The sequence below is a fragment of the Felis catus genome, chromosome D3 (genome assembly GCF_018350175.1).
Source record: "Felis catus isolate Fca126 chromosome D3, F.catus_Fca126_mat1.0, whole genome shotgun sequence".
In the NCBI taxonomy this organism is placed as follows: Eukaryota; Metazoa; Chordata; class Mammalia; order Carnivora; family Felidae; genus Felis; species Felis catus.
In genome coordinates this window covers 55,455,269-55,474,190 of record NC_058379.1, presented here as the reverse complement: position 1 = coordinate 55,474,190, position 18,922 = coordinate 55,455,269, and the positions used below count along the sequence as shown (strand labels likewise).

At 35.9% G+C, this 18,922-nt stretch overlaps 1 protein-coding gene across 10 annotated transcripts in view; it reads left to right on the top strand.

The window, feature by feature from the left end:
- The window catches only part of NOL4 (nucleolar protein 4), a 426,082-nt gene that overhangs the window by 201,349 nt on the left and 205,811 nt on the right, over nt 1-18,922 (top strand). For 8 of the 10 annotated variants that reach the window (XM_003995114.6, XM_003995112.6, XM_045042058.1 and 5 more), the window contains one exon: nt 8,835-9,118. In XM_003995114.6, the coding sequence (XP_003995163.2) occupies nt 8,835-9,118 (284 nt within the window). Of the gene's footprint in view, nt 1-3,669; nt 3,892-8,834; nt 9,119-18,922 lie in introns of those variants that run through there. The other 2 variants (XM_019815141.3, XM_045042057.1) reach the window with 2 other exon arrangements.

Below are 18,922 nucleotides of genomic sequence, written 5' to 3'. Positions count from 1 at the left end.
GTATAAAAAAACAAAAGATAGAACAGGGATGTTTACTGAAGTTAATAACAGTAATATAGAGGATGAGTAAAGTAGCAATCAAAGAAGGATTTGAAGAAAGGAATTGAGAAAAATGAAGAAGGAATTTCTAGGTGACAACTGCAAATGGACAAAGGGTGATAAAGGCAGGAATGTGTCAGAGTCTTGGCCTAGGGGAGGGATGAGCTGCCCAGCAAAGGATCAATCAATTGATCGATCGATCACCTATGTATCTATTCATTTTGGTTTCAAGTTTTTATTTAAATTCTAGTTAGTTAATATATAGTGTAATATTGGTTTCAAAAGTAGAATTTAGTGATTCATCATTTCAATATAACACCTAGTGCTCATCACAACAAGTACCCTCCTTAATACCCATCACCCACTTTAACCTGTCCCTACCCACTTCCCCTCCAGGAACCCTCAGTTTGTTCTCTATAGTTATTAGTTTCTTATGGTTTGCCTCCTTCTCTTTCTTTTTTCCTTCTTTCCCCTATGTTTGTCTGTTTTGTTTCTTAAATTCCACACCTGAGTGAAATCATATGGTATGTATCTTTCTCTGACTGACTTACTTCTCTTAGCATAATACACTCTAGCTCCATCCACATGATTGCAGATGGCAAGATTTTGGCTGAGTAATACTCCATTGTGTGTGTGTGTGTGTGTGTGTGTGTGTGTATGTATCTATATATATATATATATATGTATGTATATGTATATATATATGTATGTATATGTATATATGTATGTATATGTATATATGTATATACATACACACACACACACACACACACACACCTTCTTGATCCATTCATTAGTCAATAGACATTTGGGCTCTTTCCATATTTGGCTAATGTTGATAATCCTACTATAAACATCAGGGTGCATATGCCCCTTTAAGTCAATATTTTTGTATCTTTTGGGTAAATACTTAGTAGTGCAATTGCTAGATCATAAGCTAGTTCTATTTTTTTTTCTTTTTTTTTCTTTTTTAAAATTTTTTTTTTCAACGTTTATTTATTTTTGGGACAGAGAGAGACAGAGCATGAACGGGGGAGGGGCAGAGAGAGAGGGAGACACAGAATCAGAAACAGGCTCCAGGCTCTGAGCCATCAGCCCAGAGCCCGACGCGGGGCTCGAACTCCCTGACCGCGAGATCGTGACCTGGCTGAAGTCGGACGTTTAACCGACTGCGCCACCCAGGCGCCCCAGCTAGTTCTATTTTTAATGTTTTCAGGAACCCCCATACTGTTCTCCAGAGTGACTGTACCAGTTTGCATTGCCACCAACAGTGTAAGAGAGTCCCCTTTCTCTGCATCCTCAGCAACAACTGTTGTTTCCTGTGTTGTTAATTTTAGCCATTCTGACAGGTGTGAGGTGGTATTAATTATAGTTTTGATTTGTATTTTCCTGATGATGAATGTTGTTGAGCATTTTTTCATGTATCTGTTAGTCATTTGTATATCTTTGGAAACTTGTCTATTCCTGCCTTCAGCCCATTGCTTAACTGGATTGTTTGTTTTTTGGGTGTTGAGTTTGGTAAGTTCCTTATAGATTTTGGATACTAACACTTTATCTGATATATCATTTATAAATATCTTCTCTCATTCTAAGGTTGCCTTTTAGTTTTGATGATTGTTTCCTTCACTTTGCAGACGCGTTTTATCTTGATGACGTCCCGATAGTGCATTTTTGCTTTCGTTTCCCTTGCCTCCAAAGACGTGTCTAGTAAGAAGTTGCTGTCACTTATGTCAAAGAGGTTGCTACCTGTGTTCTCGCAAAGGATCCATTTAGACTGCATCACTTGCTTCATGTTGTAGAGTAGCCCTAGGGTGCTGTGGTATAAGATGTAGGGTAAATCTATGATTTCACTCATGTGGAATTTAAGGAACAAACAGATGAATATAGCATGGGAGAGAGAGGCAAGTCATAGAACAGACTCTTAACTATAGGGAACAGACTGAGTGTTGATGGAGGGGATTGGTTAAATGAATGATGGGTATTAAGGAGGGTTCTTGTTGTGATGATGACTGGGTGTTGTATGTAAGTGATGAATCACTAAATCCTATTCCTGGAACTAATATTACACTGTATATTAACTAACTGGTATTTAAATAAAAACTTGGAGTGGGGCGCCTGGGTGGCGCAGTCGGTTAAGCGTCCGACTTCAGCCAGGTCACGATCTCGCGGTCCATGAGTTCGAGCCCTGTGTCAGGCTCTGGGCTGATGGCTCGGAGCGTGGAGCCTGTTTCCGATTCTGTGTCTCCCTCTCTCTCTGCCCCTCCCCTGTTCATGCTCTGTCTCTCTCTGTCCCAAAAATAAATAAAAAACGTTGAAAAAAAAATTTTTTTTTAAATAAAAAAAAATAAATAAAAACTTGGAGGAAAATTAAAAAGATGTAGGGTATGGTCTAGCAATGGATGCACTTTCATTTTTTTATAGGGGACCCTAGGCTGGGAGAAGACTTAGAACAGAGGCCAGGAGTAACAAAGTGAGGAAGAAGGCTAGCACCTAAACTCCATTTTGCAAATAGATTTTGAAGGATTTAAAAAAAATCTACTTTTTTTGGATATTAAGGTACCAATCTTTTGACGTAGGGTTATTTACAGCTGTATTTTGGATTTAAAAGTTAGCTTTATGGTGAGATATCAAAGGGCAGTTTTCTAAGGAGGAATCAAAAGGCTAGAGGTAGAAGATTGTGGTGCATTTGAGGAAAAATGGTAAAAAGCTTTTTGGACCCTGTAAGCATCTGACCTGGATTTTAGGACTAAATTTCCAAATACTAATCTTAAAATGATTATTATATAAATTTTTTTCCTATTCATTTTGCCCAAGGCACTTGGCCTAAAGGCCATAATGAAGAGCTACCAAAAGTAAATGAATAAGAATGTAGGTCAGGTGTTTTGGGAGATTCCAAATATATATACATCACATTATGTTTATATAGAGAGATATAGATATGCACACACATATATGGATATTTATATACTTAAATACACACACATCATACATACTGTCATAGGTTAATTCTCTTTAAAAAATATGTTTTAATCATTTATTTTTGAGAGAGAGAGAGAGAGAGAGAGAGAGAGAAAGGGAGGGAGGGCAGAGAGACAATGGGAGACACAGAATCCGAAGCAGGCTCCAGGCTCTGCACTGCCAGCACAAAGCTCAGTGCAGGGCTCCAGCTCAGGAACCACGAGATCATGACCTAAGCTGAAGTCAGAGTCTTAACCAACTGAGCCACCCAGGCGCCCCATTGGTTAATTCTCTTTATATGGAGAGAGCTAACCATTGAATCTGGTTCTGATGCAACTGCTTCACACAAAAGGCTTGTGATGACATTAGACATAATTGAAACAAATAGTATTTCTAGGGTCTGTACCAATTGGTGGAGGGAGTGGGAGTAGGGAAGGAGAAAGAAGAAAATGAACAGCTTGCCATTAGGGTTAGGGTCACTGCACCTTACAGGCAAGAGTCGCAGCTGAGCTAACTTGGATGGCCCTCTCCACAACACTAAATCCATCCCAGCAAAACTAACCTCAAAGCAATGGAACCCAAACATCCATCGGCCTTCCTGATGTCACTGGATTGCCACACTACCTGTCATCACATTCCATGTTCTCTTCTGTTGCTAGGTACCCTGGGCACTCTTAATTTTTAAAGCTCCAGGTGCCGTTTTTTCCCTTGGTACTCACACATAGAGTTTTGGTTCCAATGCTATGGTGCCCAGGCTGAAATTTGAGAGAAGCACCATTGCTCTTGGCCTGTGAAGCTGAAGGCCATACCTACAGATCTCAGCACCGTACCCTCTGTGTAGCAGCTCTCGACCTGCATGCCAGCAGCCACTTAGGATGGAGCAAACTATGTTGGGTAAGGAAGCAGATTTCCCCTTGAGAGCAATAAACTGCTGTGAGTCGATTATGATAAGTAGAGGAGTCTGAGATTTGTGGTTTCAAATTCTGGAAAAGTATCTTCAAGGAAGAGAAAATACAAATCGTTAATATGGTTATGAGAACCCAGACCATAAAAAATGCTTCATTTAGTTTCAGTTTAATGTCTGCTCCCTCTTTCTGTTGAATTTTTCTAATACAGACATCAAAAACTTTGTTTCAAATTTTGATTGATAAAACAGTGGCATGTGACATTACTCGTTCTTTTACCATTTAAATGATAAATGGTGTGAATATATATTATATACAAGTAAGTAAATTATTCACTTGTTCTTTATGAAACATACCGATTTACTCAAGAATGAAATATGTAAAGCTGTGGAATTTAGTTACCTTGGTAACATCTGGAGTGAGGTACTCTGTCTAAAAATATTTTCTCCTTTATTGTTTATACTTTATACCAAAATTACAAATACATGACTTTTATTAAAAATTATCCTGAGGTAATAATGTTTATCTTATTTAAAATGTGAATAAATGGTACACTAGTTACTAAATATGTATGATGATTTTAGATTAAAGAAACAGTTGTAGCATGTTTATTTCTTAACAGTAATAGATGTTGGATTTGTTTTCTGCTAGTATCCATTTTGTGTATATAATAGACTTTTTAGGGTTACTCATTCTTTTAACATATTGACAAAATGTTTATTACATAAAATGTTTAGTATTTTAAGGGATTCTAGTGCACAAATGTTACATCACATTTTTCTTCATGAATTTAAGAACTGGACTTGACTATGTACATTCTGCTTTTCTTTGGACTTTTGTGGAAAGAAATAACTTAAATAATCCGAAATGATTTAGCATACTTTAGCATAGGATTTGACTTCACATAAAGAGCATGTGCAGTTTTATGGGTTGCTTATATAAATCACACCCCTAATTCTTTATTTCAAAAACCTTCTGTATTTCATGGTTAAAACAAAAAGAAGAAGAACGTTTTTGATTTTCTCAATAGCTGTGGAAAGTGATATGTCGTGTTATTTATGACCAGTTTCTTAAATTCTCTTATGTATGTTTTCTCTCCCCATGAAGTCTTTTTTTGAATGGAAATGTACAAAGAGGAATTTATGAGTAGAATCTTGCCATTTGAATGTATTTTAACTTCTTCACAAAGCGGTTTTAGAAAAATTTTTAAATATCATTTTACTGAAAATTAAACTTAATACCCTTTGTTTTCATTTCACATTGGAGCTGGGGATCTGGGCTTCCTCTCAGACCCTTGTCTGCCCTACTCTCAGTCTTACTTGTTCTTTTCTTAGGATTTTTTGAGTCTCCTCTTGTTCTGCACTGTTGCTGCTTTGGTTTGGGCTTTCAGCAATGCTGAGTCAGTGGCTTATAGAGCTCTTAACGGTCCCACTTTTGTTGCCTTCATCCCATTCTCTTCATCAGTCAGAGTAATCTCTTTAAAACACAGTTTTGTTCATATCACTTCTGCATAAAATTGTTCCTATTCACTCCCAAGGTACGATCCACGCTCTTAGTTCAACAAAACACATTCTCTGCCTCCCTTTCTTATTCTTTTGTTTGCACTCAGCACCCAACCTTACTTCCCATCTGCCCTGCACTTTTGTTCCTCTGAGGTGTTGCCCCTGCTGATCTCTAATTGGGAAACTCTCTCCCCCACCTTCATCACCGGGTTAAGGCTTACTCGTCTTTTGGAATTTAGCTCATATGCCACCTTCTTTAGGAAAACTTCTGTGATGTGTTTACCCCTTGTTTTGGATCAAAGCCTTTTTCCTCTTTAGTTGCATGTTTGTTTGTTTTTTCTGTCTCTTTTAATTATTTGTGAAATTACTGAAGACACAGTCTCTATTGGCCAAATATTTAACCCCCTTTTGGCCAAGTATAGGCATTCAATAAATGTTGAATGAATGAATGAACAGGTGAGTTATACCACTTCTTCAAATTTATATATTCGTTTCATGAATTTAATTGATTAGAAGGCATACATTTTTCATTGCATCCTACAAAAATAAAGCACACTGGGGAATATTCAGAAATCAAAATATTACAAATATGAATATTATTACTCTTGTGTGTTCATGTTTTTATGGCTTCATCAATAGACTTTAACTACAGGAAATAATCGAACACCTTTGCATTTCATAGTCCTTTAACGTTAATAGAAAATTCTTACCATAAATGCAAAGATGAAATTAAGAGAAATAGAATTTTCCTGTTTCATCTAAATTTTGTTTTTTACTCTAAGTAAATTGTTATTGATATGTTTTACTAAACAAGCTTATCATTTATTTTAAAGCCAGAAAATTTTGGTTAATTCTACTTCTTCCCCTTCCTCCCTGTTTTGTTTTTTTTTCTACAGTTATTTTATTTATTTTTAAATTTCTTTATTTAAATTCAAGTTAGTTAATATACAGTGTAGTATTGGTTTCAGGAGTAGAACCCAGTGATTCATCACTTATATATAACACCTAGTGCTGATCCCAACAAGTGCCCATCTAAATGCCCATCACCCATAAGCCTGTCCCCCGACATCCCTTCCAACAACCCTCGGTTTGTTCTCTGTATTTAAAAATCTCTTGTGGTTTGCCTCCCTCTCTGTTTTTATCTTATTTTATTTTTTCTTCTCGTCCCCTGTGTTTATGAGTTTTGTTTCTTACATTCCATCTGTAAGTGAATATCATGATATTTGTCTTTCTCTGACTGACTTTTTTCACTTAACAGAATACATTCTATCTAGTTCCATCCATGTTGTTGCAAATGGCGAGATTTCATTATTTTTTTTATTACCAGGTAATATTCCATTGTATATGTAGGCCACTTTTTTTTTTTTTTTTTTTTTTTTTTTTATCCATTCATCAGTCAACGGACACTTGGGCTCTTTCCACAATTTGGCTCTTGTTGATAGTGCTGCTATAAACATTGGGGTACATGTGTCCCTTCAAACCAGCATTTTTGTATCCTTTGGATAAATATCTAGTAGTGCAATTGTCAGGTCATAGGGTAGATTTGTTTTTAATTTTTTGAGGAACTTCCATACTGTTTTCCAGAGTGGCTGCGCCACTTTGCATTCTCACCAATAGTGCAAAAGTGTGTTCCCTTTTCTCTGCATCCTCACCAACATCTGTTGTTTCTTGAGTTGTTAATTTTAGCCCTTCTGACAGGTGTGAGTTGGCATCTCATTGTGGTTTCGATTTGTATTTCCCTGATGATGAGTGATGTTGAGCATCTTTTCATGTATCTGCTGGCCATCTGGATGTCTTCTTTGGAAAGTGTCTATTTATGTCTTCTGTCTGCTTCTTCACTGGATTATTTGTTTTTGGGTGTTGATGTTGATAAGTTCTTTATAGATTTTGGATACTAAGCCTTATCAGATATGTCATTTACAAATATTTCTCCCACTAGGAAGGTTGCCTCTTAGTTTTGATGATTGCTTTGTTCGCTGTGCAGAAGCTTTTTATCTTGATGAAGTCCCAGTAGTTCATTTTTTGCTTTTGTTTCCCTTGCCTCCAGAGACATGTCTAGTAAGAAGTTTCTGTGGCCAAGGTCAAAGAGGTTGCTTCCTGTTTTCTCCTCTAGGATTTTGATGGTTTCCTATCTAAAATTTAAGTCTTTCATCCATTTTGAATTTATTTTTGTGTCTCGTATAAGAAAGTAGTCCAGGTTCATTCTTCTGCACGTCGCTGTCCAGTTTCCCCAGCACCATTTGCTGAAGAGACTGTCTTTTTTCCATTGGATATTCTTTTCCACTTTATTGAAGATTAGTTGGCCATACATTTGTGGGTCCATTTCTGGGTTCTCTATTCTGTTCCATTGATGTCTGTGTCTGTTTTTGTATCAATACCATACTTTCCTGACGATTACAGGTTTGTAATACAGTTGGAGTCCGGATTTGTGATGCCTCCAGCTTTGTTTTTCAACATTACTTTAGCTGTTCAGGGTCTTTTCTGATCCCATACAAATTTTAGAATTGTTCATTCTAGCTTTGTGAAGAATTCTGGTGTTATTTTGATAGGGATTGCATTGAGTGTGTAGATTGCTTCGGGTAGTATAGATATTTTAACAATATTTGTTCTTCTAATCCACGAACATAGAATGTTTTCCATTTCTTTGTGTTTTCTTCAGTTTCTTTAATAAGCTTTAGATCATATATATGTTGTAAATATTAGAGAGTATTAAAATATCCAGTGCCATACAATTAAGAAGAAATTAATATTAACATTTGAGACTATATTTTTCACTATTCTCCCTCCCATATTCCACATTTCCCATATTCTAATCATTTCAACATATATTAAGCCAATTTTTTATTTTTGGTAATTTCTGTCTCTTCTAAATGTTTGCTATTGTAAGAAACACTTTTGTAAAGACCTTTTTACCTGCACAGCAATGCACACAATGATTGCTCTCTTTAGGTTTAAAAGTCCCAGAAGTGTAATGACTGGAGCAAAGGTGACGAGCTCTTTTAATGTGTTTGATGTGTATTAAACACTCACAAAGCTTGAACCAACATATACCCTGCTAGCATGTAGACAATGCTTTTATCAGAGAATTTTCCCCAAATCTGGACATTGTCGCTTGAAAAACAAAAAAAAAATTTCTGCAAAACAATGCACAAGTTTTCTTTGTTTAAATTTACTTTTCTTTGAGATTGCATTTGAGATCAAACTGTTTTCCCTACTTTATCTTTTTCTGACTTCATTTCTTCTTGTGCCTAAATGTGCCTACTAGATTACAAGTAACAATGGCTGCTTCACAAGTTATTGCTAAGGATGAAACTGCACAGGCTATGTGAAATTAGCACCATGGCAAGCATGTAATAGGAGCTCAGTAAATGTGAGTTGAAGTAGAAACCGAATGGCGTGTTAATTAAAATCAAAATATTCTTTTCAACAGATGATTCTGCTGCAGAGAGCTTTAATGGCAATGAGACTCTGGGGCACAGTTCAATTGCTTCAGGGGGAACACACAGCAGGGATATGGGTGACTCCAATGGCGATGGCAAAACTGGGCTGGAGCAGGACGAGCAGCCACTGAACCTGAGTGACAGCCCCCTCTCCGCTCAGCTGACTTCGGAATACAGAATAGATGACCACAGCAGTAATGGAAAAAACAAATATAAGAATCTTCTGATTTCTGACCTCAAGATGGAACAAGAGACGAGAGAAAATGGAAGCAAGGTAAGGTCATGTTACGATTTTCAGAGATTTTGAGTTTGTCATGAAGGTCAGAAAGAAACACGTATTTACACAAGAGATGAAGATTATTTTCGCTAAAAATATTTCAAACAAATCCTAATAATACGCTGCCAAGACATTTAGAAGCATAGATATCATGTGTCCACATGAGCAATAATTTTCCCGAATAACAGTGAGCAGAATGAATAGTGTTTCGAGCAAAGCTGTTGGTGTTTTCATACATGATGAAATCACGTGATTTAATGTTTCTCCATATAATCTTCTCATGGATCTGTCTCTGGGAGTTTGTGGAGCTCATACCTGAAAATATAGCCCTGAGAACACAATTACAGACCTTAAAAAGATCACTATCTAGTTTCTACTAGAATGGATAGGTAGACACAGTAATAAAAGTTTCAATTAGACTCTCAAGTTTGCTTTAGAGACCCAGGGACTTCAGTTAGTAATTTACTCCCCATACCTGGGAGAAACGTAAGTGTCAGTGTTCTAGATGAAATATGCAGATTAAATAACTACTGCAACACATAATGTATCACACGCTGTATTATACAAAAGACACAAACATGTTTCAGACATATCTAAATTTCTAGATGCTTTATAGCAAAATAAATTATAATCCTCCCCATTCCCAATTGATTTATTATTTTATTTTTATTTCTTGGTCCTTCTGTTTTTATCTCTTTATCTTCACACCTGTTTTCAGAAATACTGCCCATTCTTTTTTTGTTTTTATTTAAATTCCAGTTAATATACAGTGTAATATTTCAAGAGTACAATATAGTCATTTAACACTTCCATACATCACCTGGTGCTCATCACAAGTGCCCTCCTTAATCCCCATCACCTCTTTTACCCATCTTCCCCCCACCTTCCCCTCTGTAGCCGTCAGTTTGTCCTGATTGATTTAGTAAAAAAAAAATAAAGTTTACATTTCCACCGGTTTGAAATAATGCATGCTGGTGACTTTCGCTCTATAATTTTTCAAGGTATGAGGATTTTGACCACATGAGGATTTTTATGGAATGTACATTTTGACTCCTTCCTCCCCTACCCTCTTATATATTAGAGTTGAAGAACTGATCTTTTGACATGGCAAAATGTCTTAATTTGGATTAATTTGTGAATTTGCTGAGGCACTGTACTTCCTAAATTGGCTCCATTCAGATCCTCTTGCTTGCCTGAGGGTATGTTGTTTCATCCTCTTTTAAGCAAGTCACTATATACACCATCAGACACTTAAACACTTCTGCCTGAGGGAGGCTGCTGCAACTTTTGCTGGGGTAAATGTGCAAATATTCTCCCCTATGGTTTAAAGCCAAATCACTCAAACACAAATGATTTTATATTCACTAGCATGATCTGAATCAAAGTTACATTTTACAGAACAAAATAGCCTTTAAATTCTCGGGCCATCTGCAACATCCGTCCAGTCTTCATAAAACTTAAATGATTATGAATGTCCTTTTTATGCTATGTATCTGTTGAATATTTTTCTAAAATTACTCAGTGGTTTGCTCTTCTGTTTCTTAACCCCATTATAATGATAGGAACTATGCTCACTGGAAACACATTGTTGCACATTTTAAACAGTGAAGTTACTTTTCTACTCTATTAAAATGAAGTTGCGAAAAGTACAGATTGTTTAGGTTGTATGTGAGGAGTAAGATGAGAAGTGGGTCTGGGGAGGAGACCTCCCTAAGGAACCTAAAGTTTAACGGTTTGGTAAAGGAATAACAGTTCCAAGGCCGACTGAGGAGTAGCCAGAGAGGCAGAAAAACAATCAGAGGGGTATAGTGAATGGAAGCTAAGGGTAGTATACCTTTCAAGAAAGACTTGTCAGCTCTGATGGGCAATGCTGATATATCAAATAAGATAAATACAGAAAATAATTGAATTTGTGTGAACAGTTTTGGAGCACTTTGAGAGCAGAATCCAGAGGGACTCTTTATTCGCTTCTTCAAAGATTGAAGGATATATTAAATACCTGTCATACTTGCATTAATGGAGTAGGTAGCAGAGACAACTCAAAGAGAGGACTCTTTATTCATAAAACCTTTGATAAATAGTTTTGGTGCAAAAGGGTGCATATACAGAGAAAAGTTTCTTAGTAAAACTATAGGCAAGTATCTATTTCTGTGTTAGAACATTGGGAATTCAAAGTAAGAAACTACTATTTCTATTGAAGTAATAAAGAGGGCTTCCTAGAGAAAGTAAATCTTGAACTTTGAAGGAAATGTAAGATTACCATTTTTTTTCAGAAGGGATCTCCTTTTGGACATTGTGAAGGCCCTGGAATGCACAGGAAAGATGAGTTGGTCTCACAGGTTAGGGAACCATTGCCTATTTGGAGCTAGGTAGGACTTAATAACATCGTACTTGAGGAAGAACACAGTATCATTATTCAAGATAGACTATTTGCCACCAATAAATTTATTCACTGAATATTTACTGAGGGACTCCTACATGCAAGGCACTGTTGTAGGAAGCAAAAACATGGAAGTGAGCGAACTAGGGTCCTAGCCCCTCAAAAGCTTAAAGTCTATCAGGAAAGAGAGGCAAACCTCTGATTATTATCAGATTCCATAAGTAATATTATGGGCATATGGCAGGGTGAAGTGAGAGATGAAAAGTAGTGCACCCATGGGACTATAATGTTCTTAAGGAAGACTTTGGAGAGAGGTTGATGCTAGGGATGAATGCAAAGTGTAAGTAGAAGCTATTTAGACGGGGAGGATTATTTATGGTAGAACATATTTGGAGGCATAGAACCACAGGAGAGCATACTTGTCATGGAGATTTGCAAGGAGCTTAGCATGGCCACAGTAGAGAATATGTGTGGAGAAATGGAGTATAGAGTGGCTCCATCAATAAGAGCTTTATAGGCTAGTTCAAGGACTTTGGACTGTATCCCATAGGTAAGCTTAGCATGATAAAGTTGTGGTCAGCTTGGAATTTTAGGAAGATTATCTTGTCTACATAAACAGGGTAAACAGGATAGGGACTAGAAAGTATAAAAAAGACAGAAAACTGGTTATAAGGTATTGTGGCATTCCAGGAAGAAAGTGATGTAGGAATATATATATACATATACATACATATATATGTGTATATATATATATATATATATATATATATATATATACACATATATACATACATATATATATACATATATATGTATGTATATATATATGAATATAGGAATATATAGATATAGATATAGATATAGATATAGATATAGATATAGATATAATAGGGCTCCATAGGTTGTATATTGTCAAACTCCTGGGAATGTCTTTCACATAGACTACAGTATGAATAGCCTCTTTATACATCCCAGTAGGATATAAATTCTATGACTATAAGAATGATACCTACCATGGGTGCCTGAGTGGCTCAGTCGGTTAACCAGCTGACTTCAGCTCGGGTCATGATCTCACGGTCAGTGGGTTTGAGCCCCATGTTGGGCTCTGTGCTGACAGCTCAGAGCCCGGAGCCTGCTTCGGATTCTGTCTCTCCCTCTGGCTTTCTCTGCCCCTCCCCCACTCACACTCTGTCTCTCTCTCTCTCAAAAATGAATAAATGTTAAAAAGAAATTGAAGAAAAGAATGATATCTACATTATTTACTGAGATGTGTCCAGCACCTGGCTTAATATCTGGTACATAGTAGCTTCTCAAATATTTTGAAGAAATGAAGTTTTATCGAATGTGGGAAGTGGAGCAGAGAACATTCTAGAATGACTCCAGGCTTATTGGCTTGGTTGCCTAGGTAGATGGTGATTGCATTTACCAAGATGCAGAAAGAGAAACATTTGAAGTAGTTTTTTGATAAATAAAGTTTACCATGCCTATGCAGTATCCACTGGATATATTTAATAGGCATCAGGGATATATGTGTTAGCTCAGAAGAAATGTCCAGATTGGAGAAAGAAACACATGAAAGGTTTTAGAGCAGAAGGGCAGCTTAAAGCTGTTGTGGTTGACCGGATCACCTCAGAAGAGCATAGAGCGAGGAGAGGAGAGGATCAAAACATATCAACCTGGAGAATAGCACATCAAAAACAAGTGGCATAAAAGGAGCTTGTGGATGAACATAAAACCAAAGGAGAAAATGAAGGCAACCAGATAAGGAGATGTTTTAGAAGCCAACATGTGGAGCAATTTCAAAATTTATATGTAGCTAAAATGGAGTAACGGTTAGGTGAAGTGGTACAGGTCTAAACCCAGAGGATACTCGGAAAGTTAATGCTAAGAGTTGAAGTCAGAACACATGGCACAAGAAGAAGCCGAATTAGTAGGGAAGTGGATTGGAGACATTTTTAGAGGCTGGATAGGAAAACTAAATCATTTTAATTGTAAAGGAGACTGTGCCTGGAGTTTTGTTTTAGGAATTCTTCTTGCAATGCAAATTTGTATGCAGAGTGCCCTGGGTTCCTGGCTTTGGATCAATACTTGCTCTACCTGAGGCTATCTGGTGAACTTCATCCTAAAGGTTTATCACTCATATGTTCAGTTAGTACTACTACTTGTAGTCCTTAGAAATGTTCCAGTACTTTTGTACAAATTTATAAAGTGACAGTACCAATTTTTTCTTCCAGTATTTTTCAGTCTAGCCTCTGTTCTGCCTTGAAGGAATATTAAAGTTTAATTATATAGCATCTTTGAGAAGCGTAGATTGCTGTGAGTTTGATATTGACCTATTTTACAATTTTATTGTGAATAATACCAAACAAAAATAATTACAAAGCATTTAAAAACCTGAACACTGAATAGAAATGCTTAAAAAGAATAGCTGAGCTGGACTATGCCATTTACTGATTGCTTATTATTATGCAAATTCAGTCACTTGACTAACAAATCTTATTAACCAATCTAAAGAATAAATACATTGCATTGAAAACTTTTAGGTGATATATATTTTCTGCTTGCAGATGCCCATATGTTTAGAGGACAACAAGTAACATTAGAACTCAGAAGGAAGTAGAAATGTTGATTAAAGCCTTGGAAAATGAGACTCATGAGGAAGTGTCAAGGAACAATTTAGATAGGGAAAGACAGGCTAAGAAGACACATATTTGGATATAAATATGTTTAAAATTATTAAGTGAGAATAAAAACAAAACTTGAACTCTAATGGAGAGAAATATGTAACTTAAAAACACTATCATTGACTTTTATTTTGTTTTTTCCTCTTTTTTCTTTTAGTATCTGTGACCTAGCTGAATTATACTTAATATGGTAAAATATTCTGAATCAACCTCCCCAAAGAATAATATTTCAAGTAGTAACTGTGGTAGGAGGGTGATTATTATTTGAAGGTTAATGTGTCACTGTGGATACTGCATATTGGGTTTGGTTTTGGGCTCAGTTCCCAAGACCCTTCAATCTTCACTTTATTAAAATAATATTTTTTCCCCAAAATGGTCCATGTGACATTTTTTCAATGAATCTTTAAGTTCTTACCAAAATGGATATTACCATTCAAGTTAAAGTTTATAAAATATTTATCATAATTACCATTAATAATTGCTGTGCAATTTTATTTAGGCATGATGCATGGAAGTAGCACATTTTTTGAAATATCTCTTTGTAATATTGAGGTGTAATGAGATTGCCTTTTAAAGCATAAGAGCCATGGATTTACTTTTGGAACAGTATTATCTTGGTCTTTGTTGTGTAAGTATTCCAGCTTGTTGTTGCTTTAATTTGATGATTTTCAATATCTAGCTTCTTGGTGGTTGTATAAAGATTTGGGCACAGACCTTTCTCAGAGTAGAAACAGCAGTATGTATTCAACAAATGTTCCTCATATATGCTAGGAACTGTCCTGGGTGCTAAAAAAAAAAAAAAAACACAAAAAAACACAAAAGGTCTCTGTCATTAAGAACTCACCAGAAAGGTAGACACAGAAGTAAATAAGTGTGTTATAATACGGAAATTAATTGATATGTAGATGTGCCTTCTAGGCTTACTAACTATGTCTTGGAAAGTTTCCCCAGTTAATTTTTAATGGTTACATAGGAGATAGCTACTTGTTGAAAGGGAGTAGGAAATTCTCAAAGAACACACCATTAAATTAAGACCTAGAAATGTCGAGGACTGAAGTGGTGAGAGAGAAGTCCGGAGAGGTAGTTCAGGGCATCAGATGAGAGTAGGCTATAGATACACTGTTAAAGTTTGAACTTCACTCTATAGTTGACAGGGAACTTCCTAGGATGTAGGCTAGGAAAATATCATGGTCAGATTGTGTTCTGGGGTAGATCATTGTGGCATCTTTGTTACAAGATGACTTGAAGTGGCATGGAAAGGGAAGAAGCTGCTAACAGGATGAGGTACTGCCATAGTGAGGTGATGGTAGGGATGGGAAAGAGAGCAAAGACTTAAGAGATATTTAGAATGTTAAATGGGTGGAATTGGGAGTTTGATTAGGCAAGTGATGGAGGGCATGAAAGAAACGAAGAGCCAGAAAATAACCGATATATCAGTTCTGATGTTTGGATGTCATGTCAACTCTAACAATGAGGAACACTTGTGTAATGTTTCATATTCATAACTCAGACTAACTCCGTGTGGTAAGGAGAGAAAGTATAATTATCAGCCTTACTTAAACATAAGGGAATAAAATCCAATGGATGCTAAGCTATTTAGTATTAATTATGCAGTTAGTTAAGTGATAGAGCCTACTATTGAACCCAGGTCTTCTGACTTTGCAGCCTTGTGCTTTTCACTATACCCACACACTGGTTGATGCTTGTAGGACTAGTTACTCTATGGACCATATAGTGACTATGTTAAGCAAGCTATCCAGAAAGGCAGATATTTAAAACAATTAGTGGATAATTCCTTGGTAAGTGGCACATATTTACAGTGGCATTTATTATACAGATATTTGTTTTGCTCTTCTATATGGATTATTTTACAAAATAAAAATAATATACTAGGTGCCTCTATTGGAAAACTAAGCATGTAGCCATTTGTTGCTTTCATGCACAAATGTAAATAAATGGATAGTAGTGGGTCCTTAAAAGCCCTAAGGTAAATTTTAGACTTACTTTTTTTACTGCCAATTTAAAATGACGTCTTCATGTATTTTACCTATATATATATATATATATATACGTGTATATATATATATATATACACGTATATATATATATATATTAATGTATAGATAGAGAGAGTATGTATGTGTTTCATATTTTACATGAGTTACATGGGCTTCATTTCTTCTCATTATTGGACACATTTTTTTCCTTCTGTCCTTAGTGGATCTTTTTTTAAATCAAAAGATATACAAGAAGAATATAATATCATATGATTTTTTGTAGTGTCTATCATATTTTCAACCTAAATTTAAATGTGTATAGTGCTTTTGCACTATATAAAATATAGTATATTATGTATACCATGTCAAATATATGTAAAATATATACATATATTAAAAATATGTGCCTTATTCAGGAACTGTTAAATTAACTCTCTGTAGAATAATATAATTTTTCAAACTGCTTCATTTTATAGATGAAGCAATTGAAACGCATTCAAGTGACTCCTAACATGCAAATCAGTGTCCTTCTGAATCATTATGCTGTCATGGTTACCAGTGAATATGCTTATATTCTTGATTTGTTATTAAGGAAGAGAAAGGGTAAAGTCAACATATGTGAATATCTATGCATGATCCAGTCTATGTTTGCTCATTTCACATTTGTTATGTTAACAGAATGAAGAAGACAAGGGGCTTCTAAAATTTATACCCTGAAATGTGCAAAGGGTGGTTGATTTTAATTCCCCATATGCAGCAAAATATACATTTTAGGTTCCTTTTTAAACGTATGAGTTCATTTGGTTCAATACAAAATCTCAACTGATCCTTCAGCCATCAATTCTATGTATGCGACATTTTTGGCCAAAATACAAAACAATGAAAACTGGCCAACTATTGTCTTTGTCTTTATTTAATGATTAATCAATAGCTCAAAAAGAAATAGGAATTGTATCTTGTATGCTTTTGTGTTCAATGTTTTTTTTGGTTAGGGGGTGGGTTTTTTGTTTTGTTTTGTATGTGTGTTTGTTTTATATTTGTATTCTGTCATTTGGAATAAGATACAAGGGTTAAAAATATCATTAGGTCCATGGGTATTTTGAGAATGGTAGAGGAACTCTGAGAGAACTATAGTTAATATACCCATAAGTAATACATACGTGTCTCAGAATAGTTGGTATTACCGAGACTCATTGAAACACTGATATTGACCCAAATTTGGTGAAAGAAGAAAAGAAGAAAATCAATACCAGAGACCAAGAGTAATACATTCTAATTTGCCTCAATATAATAAATTTACATTGTTTTTGTTAATATTAAATATGTGATGAATATTGGGGCGCCTGGGTGGCGCAGTCGGTTAAGCGTCCGTCTTCAGCCAGGTCACGATCTCGCGGTCCGGGAGTTCGAGCCCCGCGTCGGGCTCTGGGCTGATGGCTGGGAGCCTGGAGCCTGTTTCCGATTCTGTGTCTCCCTCTCTCTCTGCCCCTCCCCCGTTCATGCTCTGTGTCTCTCTGTCCCAAAAATAAATAAACGTTGAAAAAAAAATTAAAAAAAAAAAGAAAAAAAATATGTGATGAATATTAACGTATATTCCTGAAAGCAGTTATCTGTAATCTTGTTATTAGTATGATTTAAAAAAATATTGTGAAATGGAGATCTTGGGTTTATTTGGAGTCAAAAGGATAAGATGGAGGAGAGTTTAAAGAAAAGGATTAAGTAATAACAAGTCATAAACTTTCATCCCAAGGAATAATAATGAAAAGTAACCTTACTGAGTTCTTACCATGTATCAGGCACTATTCTAAAACTTACTCATGTAGCCCTCATATAACCCAATGGACTTAGCTCTGTTATTATTCCCATCTTTACAGATGGGAGAACTAAGACCCAATGATATTATGATTATGATTACACTAAGAATTTCTAGAATTTGGACTTAAGCCCCCCAAAGTTTGGCCCACGTTTCAGCCATGCAATTTAAGTTGAGATCATGGGGAAAGGCCTGAAAATGAGCAACAGCAAATTTAACTTGATGCTGAGACCCCCAGCTGCTATTTTATGGCTCATAATTACTCCTTGATCAGAAGCCACTCTGATCAACTCTGTGACTTGGAGCAAGTCTTTACCTTATAAGCCTGAATACTTCATTAGTTACAGTGGGATAATAATACTTAACCTATAGGCAATTGGGGCAATCAAATAAGACTGTATGCATTTTTATATAAGTAGATAATAAATGGAATTGTTGTAGTGGTTGTTATTGCCTCGAGTTTGGGGCTTAGGTGAGTCTTGCAAAAATGTTTTCAACTCATAATATTTATTTGGGAAGTTGAATGTCCATTTTTAATAGCCTACCAAGTACTTACTGAGACTGGCAATTTGGAGAAGCATATTACTTTATTTCATCTAGTAAATACTACTGTCTTTTATTCCTCTCTTTATCCCTTCTTCCTTCCTTATTTCCTTTTAGTTACACCTGTTTTCCAGGAGTCTGGAGTATATAATACATTCCCAGAGGTGTTTTATAGGCATTTATTCTAGGACCTATTTCTGTGAATATATAACAGGTACTCATAGAAATAGATCTAGATTCCTTGCAATTTCTGCTTGTTAAAATCTTCCTGACCCTGTTGGAATCTGTCCAACTCAAATGTCACTTCCTTTATAGCATCTATCTTGATTACCTCAGCTGGGGGGGGGTGGGGGCAGGGAACATCTTTTTTTTTTTTTTTTCCTG